Source organism: Coregonus lavaretus (genome assembly GCF_964263955.1).
Source record: "Coregonus lavaretus genome assembly, contig: HAP1_SCAFFOLD_3719, whole genome shotgun sequence".
Classification (NCBI taxonomy): domain Eukaryota; kingdom Metazoa; phylum Chordata; class Actinopteri; order Salmoniformes; family Salmonidae; genus Coregonus; species Coregonus lavaretus.
Window position 1 is genome coordinate 41465 of NW_028163460.1, and position 17723 is coordinate 59187.

The 17723-nt window shown below is 40.8% G+C and overlaps 1 protein-coding gene and 3 long non-coding RNA genes across 7 annotated transcripts; 3 read left to right on the forward strand and 1 right to left on the reverse strand.

Moving 5' to 3' along the window:
• The first annotated feature begins 8025 nt into the window (after positions 1-8025).
• Positions 8026-9334, forward strand: LOC311118122. The gene is made up of 3 exons (XR_014611759.1): positions 8026-8310; positions 9101-9204; positions 9306-9334. It is a non-coding gene; the product is annotated as an uncharacterized lncRNA (long non-coding RNA).
• Positions 9335-9439: 105 nt separating this feature from the next.
• On the forward strand, positions 9440-10761 carry LOC311118119. Of its 3 annotated transcripts, none has more exons than XR_014611753.1 (4): positions 9440-9513; positions 9563-10021; positions 10120-10272; positions 10720-10761. It is a non-coding gene; the product is annotated as an uncharacterized lncRNA (long non-coding RNA). The 3 variants fall into 3 exon arrangements; XR_014611754.1 differs by having other exon boundaries at positions 9563-9819; positions 9869-10272; XR_014611752.1 differs by having other exon boundaries at positions 9563-10272.
• A 291-nt stretch (positions 10762-11052) lies between these two features.
• LOC311118120 lies at positions 11053-12038 on the forward strand. 2 transcript variants are annotated; one of them, XR_014611756.1, is made up of 4 exons: positions 11053-11126; positions 11379-11482; positions 11535-11736; positions 11936-12038. It is a non-coding gene; the product is annotated as an uncharacterized lncRNA (long non-coding RNA). The 2 variants fall into 2 exon arrangements; XR_014611755.1 differs by having other exon boundaries at positions 11379-11736.
• Positions 12039-16215: 4177 nt separating this feature from the next.
• On the reverse strand, positions 16216-17254 carry LOC311118123 (integrator complex subunit 15-like). The gene is made up of 4 exons (XM_084192995.1): positions 17187-17254; positions 16978-17085; positions 16663-16777; positions 16216-16476 (listed from the first exon to the last, which is right to left on the reverse strand). Exons 1-4 carry the CDS (start codon positions 17244-17246, stop codon positions 16250-16252), a joined length of 510 nt encoding a protein of 169 aa, XP_084049121.1. The 5' UTR covers positions 17247-17254; the 3' UTR covers positions 16216-16249.
• Positions 17255-17723: the final 469 nt, after the last annotated feature.

Consider the following 17723-nt stretch of genomic DNA (forward strand, 5'->3'; position numbering starts at 1 on the left):
CACATTTACTAATGTTTATTGTCATTAGCCGCTACAGCTAAACTCATTTACTAATGTTTATTGTCATTAGCTGCTACAGCTAAACTCATTTACTAATGTTGGTCATTAGCCGCTACAGCTAAACTCATTTACTAATGTTTATTGTCATTAGCTGCTACAGCTAAACACATTTACTAATGTTTATTGTCATTAGCCGCTACAGCTAAACTCATTTACTAATGTTTATTGTCATTAGCTGCTACAGCTAAACTCATTTACTAATGTTTATTATCATTAGCCGCTACAGCTAAACACATTTACTAATGTTTATTATCATTAGCCGCTACAGCTAAACACATTTACTAATGTTTATTGTCATTAGCTGCTACAGCTAAACTCATTTACTAATGTTTATTGTCATTAGCTGCTACAGCTAAACACATTTACTAATGTTTATTGTCATTAGCCGCTACAGCTAAACTCATTTACTAATGTTTATTGTCATTAGCTGCTAAAGCTAAACTCATTTACTAATGTTGGTCATTAGCCGCTACAGCTAAACTCATTTACTAATGTTTATTATCATTAGCTGCTACAGCTAAACACATTTACTAATGTTTATTGTCATTAGCTGCTACAGCTAAACACATTTACTAATGTTTATTGTCATTAGCCGCTACAGCTAAACTCATTTACTAATGTTTATTGTCATTAGCTGCTACAGCTAAACACATTTACTAATGTTTATTGTCATTAGCCGCTACAGCTAAACTCATTTACTAATGTTTATTGTCATTAGCTGCTACAGCTAAACTCATTTACTAATGTTTATTATCATTAGCCGCTACAGCTAAACACATTTACTAATGTTTATTATCATTAGCCGCTACAGCTAAACACATTTACTAATGTTTATTGTCATTAGCTGCTACAGCTAAACTCATTTACTAATGTTTATTGTCATTAGCTGCTACAGCTAAACACATTTACTAATGTTTATTGTCATTAGCCGCTACAGCTAAACTCATTTACTAATGTTTATTGTCATTAGCTGCTAAAGCTAAACTCATTTACTAATGTTGGTCATTAGCCGCTACAGCTAAACTCATTTACTAATGTTTATTATCATTAGCTGCTACAGCTAAACACATTTACTAATGTTTATTGTCATTAGCCGCTACAGCTAAACTCATTTACTAATGTTTATTGTCATTAGCTGCTACAGCTAAACTCATTTACTAATGTTTATTGTCATTAGCCGGTACAGCTAAACTCATTTACCAATGTTTATTGTCATTAGCCGCTAAAGCTAAACTCATTTACTAATGTTTATTATCATTAGCCGCTAAAGCTAAACTCATTTACTAATGTTTATTATCATTAGCTGCTACAGCTAAACTCATTTACTAATGTTGGTCATTAGCTGCTACAGCTAAACTCATTTACTAATGTTGGTCATTAGCTGCTACAGCTAAACTCATTTACTAATGTTTATTATCATTAGCTGCTACAGCTAAACTCATTTACTAATGTTTATTGTCATTAGCTGCTACAGCTAAACTAATTTACTAATGTTTATTATCATTAGCCGCTACAGCTAAACTCATTTACTAATGTTGGTCATTAGCTGTTACAGCTAAACTCATTTACTAATGTTTATTGTCATTAGCTGCTACAGCTAAACTCATTTACTAATGTTTATTGTCATTAGCTGCTACAGCTAAACTCATTTACTAATGTTTATTGTCATTAGCTGCTACAGCTAAACTCATTTACTAATGTTGGTCATTAGCTGCTACAGCTAAACTCATTTACTAATGTTGGTCATTAGCTGCTACAGCTAAACTCATTTACTAATGTTGGTCATTAGCTGCTACAGCTAAACTCATTTACTAATGTTGGTCATTAGCTGCTACAGCTAAACTCATTTACTAATGTTGGTCATTAGCTGCTACAGCTAAACTCATTTACTAATGTTGGTCATTAGCTGCTACAGCTCAACTCATTTACTAATGTTTATTGTCATTAGCCGCTACAGCTCAACTCATTTACTAATGTTTATTGTTATTAGCTGCTACAGCTAAACTCATTTACTAATGTTTATTGTCATTAGCTGCTACAGCTAAACACATTTACTAATGTTGGTCATTAGCTGCTACAGCTAAACTCATTTACTAATGTTTATTGTCATTAGCCGCTACAGCTAAACTAATTTACTAATGTTTATTGTCATTAGCCGCTACAGCTAAACTCATTTACTAATGTTTATTATCATTAGCTGCTACAGCTAAACTCATTTACTAATGTTTATTATCATTAGCTGCTACAGCTAAACTAATTTACTAATGTTTATTGTCATTAGCTGCTACAGCTAAACTCATTTACTAATAATAATAATAATAATAATAATAATAATATGCCATTTAGCAGACGCTTTTATCCAAAGCGACTTACAGTCATGCGTGCATACATTTTTGTGTATGGGTGGTCCCGGGGATCGAACCCACTACCTTGGCGTTACAAGCGCCGTGCTCTACCAGCTGAGCTACAGAGGACCACAATGTTGGTCATTAGCTGCTACAGCTAAACACATTTACTAATGTTTATTGTCATTAGCTGCTACAGCTAAACTCATTTACTAATGTTGGTCATTAGCTGCTACAGCTAAACTCATTTACTAATGTTGGTCATTAGCTGCTACAGCTAAACTCATTTACTAATGTTGGTCATTAGCTGCTACAGCTAAACTCATTTACTAATGTTTATTATCATTAGCTGCTACAGCTAAACTCATTTACTATTTTTAATGTCATTAGCTGCTACAGCTAAACTCATTTACTAATGTTTATTATCATTAGCCGCTACAGCTAAACTCATTTACTAATGTTGGTCATTAGCTGCTACAGCTAAACTCATTTACTAATGTTTATTGTCATTAGCTGCTACAGCTAAACTCATTTACTAATGTTGGTCATTAGCTGCTACAGCTAAACTCATTTACTAATGTTGGTCATTAGCTGCTACAGCTAAACTCATTTACTAATGTTGGTCATTAGCTGCTACAGCTAAACTCATTTACTAATGTTGGTCATTAGCTGCTACAGCTTAACTCATTTACTAATGTTGGTCATTAGCTGCTACAGCTAAACTCATTTACTAATGTTGGTCATTAGCTGCTACAGCTAAACTCATTTACTAATGTTGGTCATTAGCTGCTACAGCTTAACTCATTTACTAATGTTGGTCATTAGCTGCTACAGCTAAACTCATTTACTAATGTTGGTCATTAGCTGCTACAGCTAAACTCATTTACTAATGTTGGTCATTAGCTGCTACAGCTAAACTCATTTACTAATGTTGGTCATTAGCTGCTACAGCTAAACTCATTTACTAATGTTGGTCATTAGCTGCTACAGCTCAACTCATTTACTAATGTTTATTGTCATTAGCCGCTACAGCTCAACTCATTTACTAATGTTTATTGTTATTAGCTGCTACAGCTAAACTCATTTACTAATGTTTATTGTCATTAGCTGCTACAGCTAAACTCATTTACTAATGTTGGTCATTAGCTGCTACAGCTAAACTCATTTACTAATGTTTATTGTCATTAGCCGCTACAGCTAAACTAATTTACTAATGTTTATTGTCATTAGCCGCTACAGCTAAACTCATTTACTAATGTTTATTATCATTAGCTGCTACAGCTAAACTCATTTACTAATGTTTATTATCATTAGCTGCTACAGCTAAACTAATTTACTAATGTTTATTGTCATTAGCTGCTACAGCTAAACTCATTTACTAATGTTGGTCATTAGCTGCTACAGCTAAACTCATTTACTAATGTTGGTCATTAGCTGCTACAGCTAAACTCATTTACTAATGTTGGTCATTAGCTGCTACAGCTAAACTCATTTACTAATGTTGGTCATTAGCTGCTACAGCTAAACTCATTTACTAATGTTTATTATCATTAGCTGCTACAGCTAAACTCATTTACTATTTTTAATGTCATTAGCTGCTACAGCTAAACTCATTTACTAATGTTTATTGTCATTAGCTGCTACAGCTAAACTCATTTACTAATGTTGGTCATTAGCTGCTACAGCTAAACTAATTTACTAATGTTGGTCATTAGCTGCTACAGCTAAACTCATTTACTAATGTTGGTCATTAGCTGCTACAGCTAAACTCATTTACTAATGTTGGTCATTAGCTGCTACAGCTTAACTCATTTACTAATGTTGGTCATTAGCTGCTACAGCTAAACTCATTTACTAATGTTGGTCATTAGCTGCTACAGCTAAACTCATTTACTAATGTTGGTCATTAGCTGCTACAGCTAAACTCATTTACTAATGTTGGTCATTAGCTGCTACAGCTTAACTCATTTACTAATGTTGGTCATTAGCTGCTACAGCTAAACTCATTTGCTAATGTTGGTCATTAGCTGCTACAGCTAAACTCATTTACTAATGTTGGTCATTAGCTGCTACAGCTCAACTCATTTACTAATGTTTATTGTCATTAGCCGCTACAGCTCAACTCATTTACTAATGTTTATTGTTATTAGCTGCTACAGCTAAACTCATTTACTACTGTTTATTGTCATTAGCTGCTACAGCTAAACTCATTTACTAATGTTTATTGTCATTAGCCGCTACAGCTAAACTCATTTACTAATGTTGGTCATTAGCTGCTACAGCTAAACTCATTTACTAATGTTGGTCATTAGCTGCTACAGCTAAACTCATTTACTAATGTTGGTCATTAGCTGCTACAGCTAAACTCATTTACTAATTTTGGTCATTAGCTGCTACAGCTCAACTCATTTACTAATGTTTATTGTCATTAGCCGCTACAGCTCAACTCATTTACTAATGTTTATTGTTATTAGCTGCTACAGCTAAACTCATTTACTAATGTTTATTGTTATTAGCTGCTACAGCTAAACTCATTTACTAATGTTTATTGTCATTAGCCGCTACAGCTAAACTCATTTACTAATGTTTATTATCATTAGCCGCTACAGCTAAACACATTTACTAATGTTTATTATCATTAGCCGCTACAGCTAAACACATTTACTAATGTTTTTTGTCATTAGCTGCTACAGCTAAACTCATTTACTAATGTTTATTGTCATTAGCCGCTACAGCTAAACTCATTTACTAATGTTTATTATCATTAGCCGCTACAGCTAAACACATTTACTAATGTTTATTGTCATTAGCCGCTACAGCTAAACTCATTTACTAATGTTTATTGTCATTAGCTGCTACAGCTAAACTCATTTACTAATGTTTATTGTCATTAGCTGCTACAGCTAAACTCATTTACTAATGTTTATTGTCATTAGCTGCTACAGCTAAACTCATTTACTAATGTTTATTATCATTAGCTGCTACAGCTAAACACATTTACTAATGTTTATTATCATTAGCTGCTACAGCTAAACACATTTACTAATGTTTATTGTCATTAGCTGCTACAGCTAAACTCATTTACTAATGTTTATTGTCATTAGCTGCTACAGCTAAACTCATTTACTAATGTTTATTATCATTAGCTGCTACAGCTAAACTCATTTACTAATGTTGGTCATTAGCTGCTACAGCTAAACTCATTTACTAATGTTGGTCATTAGCCGCTACAGCTAAACTCATTTACTAATGTTTATTGTCATTAGCTGCTACAGCTAAACACATTTACTAATGTTTATTGTCATTAGCCGCTACAGCTAAACTCATTTACTAATGTTTATTGTCATTAGCTGCTACAGCTAAACTCATTTACTAATGTTTATTGTCATTAGCCGCTACAGCTAAACTAATTTACTAATGTTGGTCATTAGCTGCTACAGCTAAACTCATTTACTAATGTTTATTGTCATTAGCTGCTACAGCTAAACTCATTTACTAATGTTTATTGTCATTAGCTGCTACAGCTAAACTCATTTATTAATGTTTATTGTCATTAGCTGCTACAGCTAAACTCATTTACTAATGTTTATTATCATTAGCTGCTACAGCTAAACTCATTTACTAATGTTTATTGTCATTAGCTGCTACAGCTAAACTCATTTACTAATGTTTATTGCACCATATAGTATTGTTTTTTTCCATACCAAATCTAGGGCGACTGTGCCTCAGAGCGGTTGGGTAAGCTCCTTCCTGGTTGGCTGGCCCTGTCCGTTGGCTGGCCCTGTCCGTTGGCTGGCCCTGTCCGTCGACTGGCCCTGTCCGTCGACTGGCCCTGTCCGTTGACTGGCCCTGTCCGTTGACTGGCCCTGTCCGTCGACTGGCCCTGTCCGTCGACTGGCCCTGTCCGTCGACTGGCCCTGTCCGTTGACTGGCCCTGTCTGCACTCAGTGCCCAGTAATTATGCTACAATAGCTGATGTGCCAGGTCTAGGGTCAGCTTTTCATATCTGGTGTACTGTGTTCTTAGGCTCCCACAAATCCCCCTTGTCATGCTGCTGGTTCAACTGATTTCACTGTGCGTGCTACCTTGTCCCAGACCCCAGCTGATCAAGCTCAACCAGGTAGTCACTGTGCTTCTGCCTTTGTGTATTGCTTGCTCTTTGAGGTTTTACACTGGGTATCCGTATAAGCACTTTGTGACAAGGGCTTTATGAAAATACATTTGATTGATTGATAATGAAACCCCCATTGGGGTTAAATTTCCAGGTAATAACAGGTCAATACGGCTAGCCAGGTAATAGCAGGTCAATACGGCTAGCCAGGTAATAGCAGGTCAATACGGCTAGCCAGGTAATAGCAGGTCAATACGGCTAGCCAGGTAATAGCAGGTCAATACGGCTAGCCAGGTAATAGCAGGTCAATTCGGCTAGCCAGGTAATAGCAGGTCAATACGGCTAGCCAGGTAATAGCAGGTCAATACGGCTAGCCAGGTAATAGCAGGTCAATTCGGCTAGCCAGGTAATAGCAGGTCAATACGGCTAGCCAGGTAATAACAGGTCAATACGGCTAGCCAGGTAATTTACATTTACATTTACGTCAGTTAGCAGACGCTCTTATCCAGAGCGACTTACAGTTTGTGAGTGCATACATTATTTTTACATACTGGCCCCCCGCGGGAATCAAACCCACAACCCTGGCATTGCAAACACCATGCTCTACCAACTGGCTACATCAATTCGGCTAGCCAGGTAATAGCAGGTCAATACGGCTAGCCAGGTAATAACAGGTCAATACGGCTAGCCAGGTAATTTACATTTACATTTACGTCAGTTAGCAGACGCTCTTATCCAGAGCGACTTACAGTTTGTGAGTGCATACATTATTTTTACATACTGGCCCCCCGCGGGAATCAAACCCACAACCCTGGCATTGCAAACACCATGCTCTACCAACTGGCTACATCAATACGGCTAGCCAGGTAATAGCAGGTCAATACGGCTAGCTAGGTAATAGCAGGTCAATACGGCTAGTTAACAAGCTAACTTTCAGGGGATAAACTAGATGGCTATATCCAAAACAAATTGAATTGCTTTCCATCTATAGTGGTTATGACAGTAACGTTAGTCTGACTGACAACTTTACCAGGACGAGGACTTGCCGATGTCAAGCTCTTTCTTCTGATGAAGCAAGCTAAATGACATGTAGCTAGCTAGCTAAGCAAACATGCCAAATGGATAGGCTACCCTCATGTATCTGAACCTACATGATCAATTGATGTTTACTGATCATGAAAAGCATGCAGTTACTTTCTGTATAACTCTGATGATGGAGCTAAATGTGGAATAACCTGAAATGTGTAGTTCTGACTATGCTCTTCAAGGTGATGATATTAAAACCAAATAGTTAACATTTATTTAACAATCCCTTGAAAACAGCAAGCAGTTGTCAATGGTTTTAGCAGAGCTGAGGGTTCTCCTTGACCCCCAGCAGCCAAATCGAACATTCCGCACCGCATTGGGATGTTTTATTGATAATAACCTATGGGATGAAATACAATTTGTTGGCACTGAAATCCCTCCATAGACTTGCCCTGTCCATGTTAAGTGAAGGTATCACTGAAATCCCTCCATAGACTTGCCCTGTCCATGTTAAGTGAAGGTACCACTGAAATCCCTCCATAGACTTGCCCTGTCCATGTTAAGTGAAGGTATCACTGAAATCCCTCCATAGACTTGCCCTGTCCATGTTAAGTGAAGGTATCACTGAAATCCCTCCATAGACTTGCCCTGTCCATGTTAAGTGAAGGTATCACTGAAATCCCTCCATAGACTTGCCCTGTCCATGTTAAGTGAAGGTGTGTGTTCTGAAATCCCTCCATAGACTTGCCCTGTCCATGTTAAGTGAAGGTATCACTGAAATCCCTCCATAGACTTGCCCTGTCCATGTTAAGTGAAGGTATCACTGAAATCCCTCTATAGACTTGCCCTGTCCATGTTAAGTGAAGGTACCACTGAAATCCCTCCATAGACTTGCCCTGTCCATGTTAAGTGAAGGTACCACTGAAATCCCTCCATAGACTTGCCCTGTCCATGTTAAGTGAAGGTATCACTGAAATCCCTCCATAGACTTGCCCTGTCCATGTTAAGTGAAGGTATCACTGAAATCCCTCCATAGACTTGCCCTGTCCATGTTAAGTGAAGGTATGTGTTCTGAAATGCCTCTATAGACTTGCCCTGTCCATGTTAAGTGAAGGTACCACTGAAATCCCTCCATAGACTTGCCCTGTCCATGTTAAGTGAAGGTACCACTGAAATCCCTCCATAGACTTGCCCTGTCCATGTTAAGTGAAGGTATCACTGAAATCCCTCCATAGACTTGCCCTGTCCATGTTAAGTGAAGGTATCACTGAAATCCCTCCATAGACTTGCCCTGTCCATGTTAAGTGAAGGTATGTGTTCTGAAATCCCTCTATAGACTTGCCCTGTCCATGTTAAGTGAAGGTACCACTGAAATCCCTCCATAGACTTGCCCTGTCCATGTTAAGTGAAGGTATCACTGAAATCCCTCCATAGACTTGCCCTGTCCATGTTAAGTGAAGGTATCACTGAAATCCCTCCATAGACTTGCCCTGTCCATGTTAAGTGAAGGTATCACTGAAATCCCTCTATAGACTTGCCCTGTCCATGTTAAGTGAAGGTGTGTGTTCTGAAATCCCTCCATAGACTTGCCCTGTCCATGTTAAGTGAAGGTGTGTGTTCTGAAATCCCTCCATAGACTTGCCCTGTCCATGTTAAGTGAAGGTGTGTGTTCTGATATCCCTCCATAGACTTGCCCTGTCCATGTTAAGTGAAGATATCAATGAAATCCCTCCATAGACTTGCCCTGTCCATGTTAAGTGAAGGTGTGTGTTCTGAAATCCCTCCATAGACTTACCCTATCCATGTTAAGTGAAGGTGTGTGTTCTGAAATCCATCCATAGACTTGCCCTGTCCATGTTAAGTGAAGGTATGTGTTCTGAAATCCCTCCATAGAATTGCCCTGTCCATGTTAAGTGAAGGTGTGTGTTCTGAAATCCCTCCATAGACTTGCCCTGTCCATGTTAAGTGAAGGTATCACTGAAATCCCTCCATAGACTTGCCCTGTCCATGTTAAGTGAAGGTGTGTGTTCTGAAATCCCTCCATAGACTTGCCCTGTCCATGTTAAGTGAAGGTGTGTGTTCTGAAATCCCTCCATAGACTTGCCCTGTCCATGTTAAGTGAAGGTGTGTGTTCTGAAATCCCTCCATAGACTTGCCCTGTCCATGTTAAGTGAAGGTATCACTGAAATCCCTCCATAGACTTGCCCTGTCCATGTTAAGTGAAGGTGTGTGTTCTGAAATCCCTCCATAGACTTGCCCTGTCCATGTTAAGTGAAGGTATCACTGAAATCCCTCCATAGACTTGCCCTGTCCATGTTAAGTGAAGGTGTGTGTTCTGAAATCCCTCCATAGACTTGCCCTGTCCATGTTAAGTGAAGGTATCACTGAAATCCCTCCATAGACTTGCCCTGTCCATGTTAAGTGAAGGTGTGTGTTCTGAAATCCCTCCATAGACTTGCCCTGTCCATGTTAAGTGAAGGTACCACTGAAATCCCTCCATAGACTTGCCCTGTCCATGTTAAGTGAAGGTACCACTGAAATCCCTCCATAGACTTGCCCTGTCCATGTTAAGTGAAGGTGTGTGTTCTGAAATCCCTCCATAGACTTGCCCTGTCCATGTTAAGTGAAGGTATCACTGAAATCCCTCCATAGACTTGCCCTGTCCATGTTAAGTGAAGGTGTGTGTTCTGAAATCCCTCCATAGACTTGCCCTGTCCATGTTAAGTGAAGGTATCACTGAAATCCCTCCATAGACTTGCCCTGTCCATGTTAAGTGAAGGTATCACTGAAATCCCTCCATAGACTTGTCCTGTCCATGTTAAGTGAAGGTATCACTGAAATCCCTCCATAGACTTGCCCTGTCCATGTTAAGTGAAGGTATCACTGAAATCCCTCTATAGACTTGCCCTGTCCATGTTAAGTGAAGGTATCACTGAAATCACTCCATAGACTTGCCCTGTCCATGTTAAGTGAAGGTATCACTGAAATCCCTCCATAGACTTGCCCTGACCATGTTAAGTGAAGGTATGTGTTCTGAAATCCCTCCATAGACTTGCCCTGTCCATGTTAAGTGAAGGTGTGTGTTCTGAAATTCCTCCATAGACTTGCCCTGTCCATGTTAAGTGAAGGTACCACTGATATCCCTCCATAGACTTGCCCTGTCCATGTTAAGTGAAGGTGTGTGTTCTGAAATCCCTCCATAGACTTGCCCTGTCCATGTTAAGTGAAGGTGTGTGTTCTGAAATCCCTCCATAGGCTTGCCCTGTCCATGTTAAGTGAAGGTGTGTGTTCTGAAAAACCTCCATAGACTTGCCCTGTCCATGTTAAGTGAAGGTATCACTGAAATCCCTCCATAGACTTGCCCTGTCCATGTTAAGTGAAGGTATCACTGAAATCCCTCCATAGACTTGCCCTGTCCATTTTAAGTGAAGGTATCACTGAAATCCCTCCATAGACTTGCCCTGTCCATGTTAAGTGAAGGTGTGTGTTCTGATATCCCTCCATAGACTTGCCCTGTCCATGTTAAGTGAAGGTGTGTGTTCTGAAATCCCTCCATAGACTTGCCCTGTCCATGTTAAGTGAAGGTGTGTTCTGAAATCCCTCCATAGGCTTGCCCTGTCCATGTTAAGTGAAGGTGTGTGTTCTGAAAAACCTCCATAGACTTGCCCTGTCCATGTTAAGTGAAGTTGTGTGTTCTGAAATCCCTCCATAGACTTGCCCTGTCCATGTTAAGTGAAGGTATCACTGAAATCCCTCCATAGACTTGCCCTGTCCATGTTAAGTGAAGGTATCACTGAAATCCCTCCATAGACTTGCCCTGTCCATGTTAAGTGAAGGTGTGTGTTCTGAAATCCCTCCATAGACTTGCCCTGTCCATGTTAAGTGAAGGTGTGTGTTCTGAAATCCCTCCATAGACTTGCCCTGTCCATGTTAAGTGAAGGTATGTGTTCTGAAATCCCTCCATAGACTTGCCCTGTCCATGTTAAGTGAAGGTGTGTGTTCTGAAATCCCTCCATAGACTTGCCCTGTCCATGTTAAGTGAAGGTATCACTGAAATCCCTCCATAGACTTGCCCTGTCCATGTTAAGTGAAGGTATCACTGAAATCCCTCCATAGACTTGCCCTGTCCATGTTAAGTGAAGGTGTGTGTTCTGAAATCCCTCCATAGACTTGCCCTGTCCATGTTAAGTGAAGGTACCACTGAAATCCCTCCATAGACTTGCCCTGTCCATGTTAAGTGAAGGTATCACTGAAATCCCTCCATAGACTTGCCCTGTCCATGTTAAGTGAAGTTGTGTGTTCTGAAATCCCTCCATAGACTTGCCCTGTCCATGTTAAGTGAAGGTATCACTGAAATCCCTCCATAGACTTGCCCTGTCCATGTTAAGTGAAGGTGTGTGTTCTGAAATCCCTCCATAGACTTGCCCTGTCCATGTTAAGTGAAGGTACCACTGAAATCCCTCCATAGACTTGCCCTGTCCATGTTAAGTGAAGGTATCACTGAAATCCCTCCATAGACTTGCCCTGTCCATGTTACAGTTTTTTCCAACTGCTTACACACGTTTTCAAAACTATGTCTCCTTTTTTCAAAACTCTACACACAATTCCCAAAATTGCACACACAAAATGCAAAATGCCTCACATCTCCTTCAAAATGTAACACTTCATTCAAAATGCCATAAACACATGTCAGAATGAAGCATTTGCATCAAATGGCAAACACTACTTTCATAATAGTAAATTTTTGGATATACCATGTAAACACTGTTGTTCTAAATCTAAAGCCCTTTGGTCTTTCATAGGCTTATATATACATTCCAATACAATGTTCTACAGTGAAAGTAATCTGCTGAGAGGGGTAACAAGTACACTGTAAACACCAATGCAATGTAGAAACAGAAAATATTTATTAGGCCAAACATTACTGTTGTATACAGTAGCATACAACAAAACCATAAACATATGTAAACCAAAAGTATATTCTTTATAATACAGTAAAGAACACAAAAGTGTGTGTGGGGTCCGGGGGGGGGGGGCAGTCCAGGAATTGGTAGGCGGGGGGGGGGGGGGGGGGGCAGTCACCAGTGCTAAGCTACGCTTCATCTCTTCTCCGGGCTGGGTCTGGTCACAATACTTCGTCCACATCACAAGATATGTTTTCTCTTGCCAAACATCGAGGGAAGTATCTCCTAGCATGGCGTATCCAACCTTGGACAGAGGCAACCTCTATGTCCCCACATGCGTCCTCCATTGCCTGGAGAAGCGGCACGCGGGCATAGGGTTGGCAATCATACACTTTCCAGCGCCAGGCTGAGAAGAATTCCTCTATGGGATTTAGAAAAGGTGAATATGGGGGTAGGTACAAAACTACAAATTGTGGATGGGTGGCAAACCAGTTTTGGGCCAGAACAGCCCAGTGAAAACTAACATTGTCCCATATAACCACAAATCTAGCAGGCTCCTGATATGGATCAGGGACAAGCATTGTGTAAATTGCATCCAGAAAAGTGAGGATATGGCCGGTGTTGTACGGACCCAGTGTGGCATTGTGATGGAGGACCCCGTTTTGAGTGATGGCAGCACACATAGTTATATTACCCCCACGCTGTCCAGGGACATTGGTAATTGCCCTCTGTCCTGTTACATTTATTCCGCGGCGCCTGGTTTTGGTGAGGTTAAAGCCAACCTCATCCACATAAATAAATGTACATGGGCATCCATCTCCAATACTCTCTGTAACAGACAAAAGGATATACAGATGAGTAAATATGGTATGTCTGAAGTACTGGAAGTAGTGTTGCATACATACCTCTACAAAGTCATGTCACAGATTCTTGACTCTGTCAGAGTTTCTCTCAAATGGCACCTTGTAAAGTTGTTTCATCGTCACTTGGTGCCATTGGAGGATGCGTTGTATGGTCGACAGGCTTACAGCATTGATGTTGTTAAATATGGTGTCATTATTCAAGATATGCTCTCTTATCTCTCAAATCCTAATTGCATTGTTGGCCAAAACCATATTTATAATTGCAGTCTCTTGTACATCTGTAAACAAACGTCCTCGTCCTCCATGATGTCTTTGCCTTTCCACTCTGTACAGAATTCAAACATAGTATGTGTTCAGCATAGGAACTGTAAACAATGTACACAAAAATGTAGTACAGCATGATAACCAACCTCATTCATTCAATGCAGTGCAGTAAATGGATGGCTTAGAGTTACAAATGTTTATGCAATACTATGCAGTCATACGTATTTTACAGTACATTACTCTAATGCTAAAATAGTCATTAGATAGTTGCATACCTGTTCTCATTTCTGAAGGTTCGAATTATGGACGCCACTGTAAATCGACTTAAGTTGGGCTGGACTCTCAGTCCAGCCTCTCTCATGGTCAAACCGTGGTTGATCACATGATCAACAAGTGTTGCCCTAATCTCATCAGAGATGGCTCTCCTTCCTTCTCTTCTTTGCCCTCGTCCTCTTCCTCCTCCTCCTCCTCCTCCTCCTCCCACTCTTCATCTTTGAATTTGTCCTCGTTGTTGTCCCCTGCCTCTCCCTCCTACTCCTCTTGCTCTCTGTCCATTGTTGGCATCCATTGTTCAAAACAGTCCTATACTACAGTAAAGCAGTGATTGGTTAGTGATCAGTAAAGCAATTAGTGTTTGAACATTCGAGGAGAGTGTGTTTGACCTGGTGAATAAGTGTAGCATTTTGATTGGTTGTGTTTGGAAAAGGAAAGCAAGTCACTTCCTGTTAGATTTTTGTGTTTTAGGTAGAGAATTGTGTGTAGTGTTTTGAAAAAAGTGTTTTATGCAATTGACAACTGAGTCAAAGGCTGAGAAATAGCTTATGGTTTTGGAGATTTGGTGTGTAGTTTTGCACTTTGAGTGAGAGGTTTCAAAAATCGTGTGACATGAAAAGATTTTGTGTGTAAGCAGTTGGAAAAAACTGTAAGTGAAGGTATCACTGAAATCCCTCTATAGACTTGCCCTGTCCATGTTAAGTGAAGGTACCACTGAAATCCCTCCATAGACTTGCCCTGTCCATGTTAAGTGAAGGTATCACTGAAATCCCTCCATAGACTTGCCCTGTCCATGTTAAGTGAAGGTATCACTGAAATCCCTCTATAGACTTGCCCTGTCCATGTTAAGTGAAGGTATGTGTTCTGAAATCCCTCCATAGACTTGCCCTGTCCATGTTAAGTGAAGGTATGTGTTCTGAAATCCCTCCATAGACTTGCCCTGTCCATGTTAAGTGAAGGTATGTGTTCTGAAATCCCTCCATAGACTTGCCCTGTCCATGTTAAGTGAAGGTATCACTGAAATCCCTCCATAGACTTGCCCTGTCCATGTTAAGTGAAGGTGTGTGTTCTGAAATCCCTCCATAGACTTGCCCTGTCCATGTTAAGTGAAGGTATGTGTTATGAAATCCCTCCATAGACTTGCCCTGTCCATGTTAAGTGAAGGTGTGTGTTCTGAAATCCCTCCATGGACTTGCCCTGTCCATGTTAAGTGAAGGTATCACTGAAATCCCTCTATAGACTTGCCCTGTCCATGTTAAGTGAAGGTATCACTGAAATCCCTCCATAGACTTGCCCTGTCCATGTTAAGTGAAGGTATCACTGAAATCCCTCCATAGACTTGCCCTGTCCATGTTAAGTGAAGGTATCACTGAAATCCCTCTATAGACTTGCCCTGTCCATGTTAAGTGAAGGTGTTTGTTCTGAAATCCCTCCATAGACTTGCCCTGTCCATGTTAAGTGAAGGTATCACTGAAATCCCTCCATAGACTTGCCCTGTCCATGTTAAGTGAAGGTACCACTGAAATCCCTCCATAGACTTGCCCTGTCCATGTTAAGTGAAGGTACCACTGAAATCCCTCCATAGACTTGCCCTGTCCATGTTAAGTGAAGGTACCACTGAAATCCCTCCATAGACTTGCCCTGTCCATGTTAAGTGAAGGTATCACTGAAATCCCTCCATAGACTTGCCCTGACCATGTTAAGTGAAGGTATGTGTTCTGAAATCCCTCCATAGACTTGCCCTGTCCATGTTAAGTGAAGGTGTGTGTTCTGAAATCCCTCCATAGACTTGCCCTGTCCATGTTAAGTGAAGGTATCACTGAAATCCCTCCATAGACTTGCCCTGTCCATGTTAAGTGAAGGTGTGTGTTCTGAAATCCCTCCATAGACTTGCCCTGTCCATGTTAAGTGAAGGTGTGTGTTCTGAAATCCCTCCATAGGCTTGCCCTGTCCATGTTAAGTGAAGGTGTGTGTTCTGAAATCCCTCCATAGGCTTGCCCTGTCCATGTTAAGTGAAGGTATCACTGAAATCCCTCCAGAGACTTGCCCTGTCCATGTTAAGTGAAGGTATCACTGAAATCCCTCCATAGACTTGCCCTGTCCATGTTAAGTGAAGGTATCACTGAAATCCCTCCATAGACTTGCCCTGTCCATGTTAAGTGAAGGTGTGTGTTCTGAAATCCCTCCATAGACTTGCCCTGTCCATGTTAAGTGAAGGTATCACTGAAATCCCTCCATAGACTTGCCCTGTCCATGTTAAGTGAAGGTATCACTGAAATCCCTCCATAGACTTGCCCTGTCCATGTTAAGTGAAGGTATCACTGAAATCCCTCCATAGACTTGCCCTGTCCATGTTAAGTGAAGGTATCACTGAAATCCCTCCATAGACTTGCCCTGTCCATGTTAAGTGAAGGTATCACTGAAATCCCTCCATAGACTTGCCCTGTCCATGTTAAGTGAAGGTATCACTGAAATCCCTCCATAGACTTGCCCTGTCCATGTTAAGTGAAGGTGTGTTCTAACCTGTAACCAGGTAGCAGCACACTGCAGGATGGGGACCCTGCCCACAGCAATCGCCATAGAGACTAGCTTGCCTAGCAACGCCATGCGACTCTCGTCAGCCTGGTTACCTTGGCGACAGAAGGAGAAGTAAAACACAGATTCAATAAAACTTGAACACAGAAGATACACACTGAAGACACACACACACTGAAGACACACACACACACACTGAAGACACACACACACACACACACTGAAGACACACACACACTGAAGACACACACTGAAGACAGACACTGAAGACAGACCCACACCTTGTAGAGTGAACAGGGCAGAGAAGATGAGTTGTCTCACAGCGTCTCGACTCTGTTCCTGGAAACAGCTGCACATGATCTCCAACAGCTGCAGCTCCTGTAACGCACTCATCCTCTACACATACAACCAAACAGTTATGAAACCATGGAGACAGGGCATACAGGCAACCTAAAGAGTGTGTGGTATGAAACCATGGAGACAGGGCATAAAGGCAACCTAAAGAGTGTGTGGTATGAAACCATGGAGACAGGGCATAAAGGCAACCTAAAGAGTGTGTGGTATGAAACCATGGAGACAGGGCATAAAGGTGGTACCCTGTGCAGTATAAACTCCTCCACCAGTTCCAGAGTGGGCGTGTCCACCGAGGGGGAGGGGCTATTCTGTACCTGCCCAGACAGGTAGATATCCAGATGGTACAGCACCTGAAACACACATTAATAAGCAATAACTAGGCTACCTACAACTAACCAATAATCATTCCAACACAATAGCAGACTGGTAAATATCCAGACATGGTTGGAACCTCTTTAGCGGCGCTCAGGGCATCACGACGCAGCAACGACTGACGCATATCACTCATCATCAGGTCCCTGAAAAAACACATCAGAACACACTGTTACACACACAGTTAATGTTACACATCTAAACCCACACTCAACAGCATCTCCGCCAAACATGCCAGAATGATCAAACATAGCAAAGCCTAGCATTGATAAACTCGCTCTGGAACATGGCTTTAAAACTCCACTGGCTGAACCTGGCTAGCTACCTATCTACTGTATCTGACTGCCATCACTCAGGGGAGCTGGTGCAGTGAACCAGAATCTGGCCTTACAGGACAAGTTGAACATGGCGGTTCTTCTTAATGCCCAGGAAGCAGCCATTCAACTTCCCATTGACCAGCTTTTCAAGCTTAATACTGAAGATACGGTCGGTCGGTAAACAACTATAGTCATTAATGCCATCCCAAAAAGGTCTAAATAAAAAGGCAGTCCAACCAATATACAGACTCCTGATGTTGTGTCCCAAAACTACAGTACTCTCTGCCTAGCAAGCAAAC

What these genes read in the sequence shown, in the direction of transcription:
- LOC311118123 (XM_084192995.1), bottom strand. Translation starts at nt 17,246, where the DNA reads ATGATGAGTGATATGCGTCAGTCGTTGCTGCGTCGTGATGCCCTGAGC. An exon ending in AGGAGTTTATACTGCACAGG is followed by an intron (nt 16,778 to 16,977) that starts GTACCACCTTTA and finishes TTGTATGTGTAG; the next exon opens with AGGATGAGTGCGTTACAGGA. An exon ending in TGCCCTGTTCACTCTACAAG is followed by an intron (nt 16,477 to 16,662) that starts GTGTGGGTCTGT and finishes TCTGTCGCCAAG; the next exon opens with GTAACCAGGCTGACGAGAGT.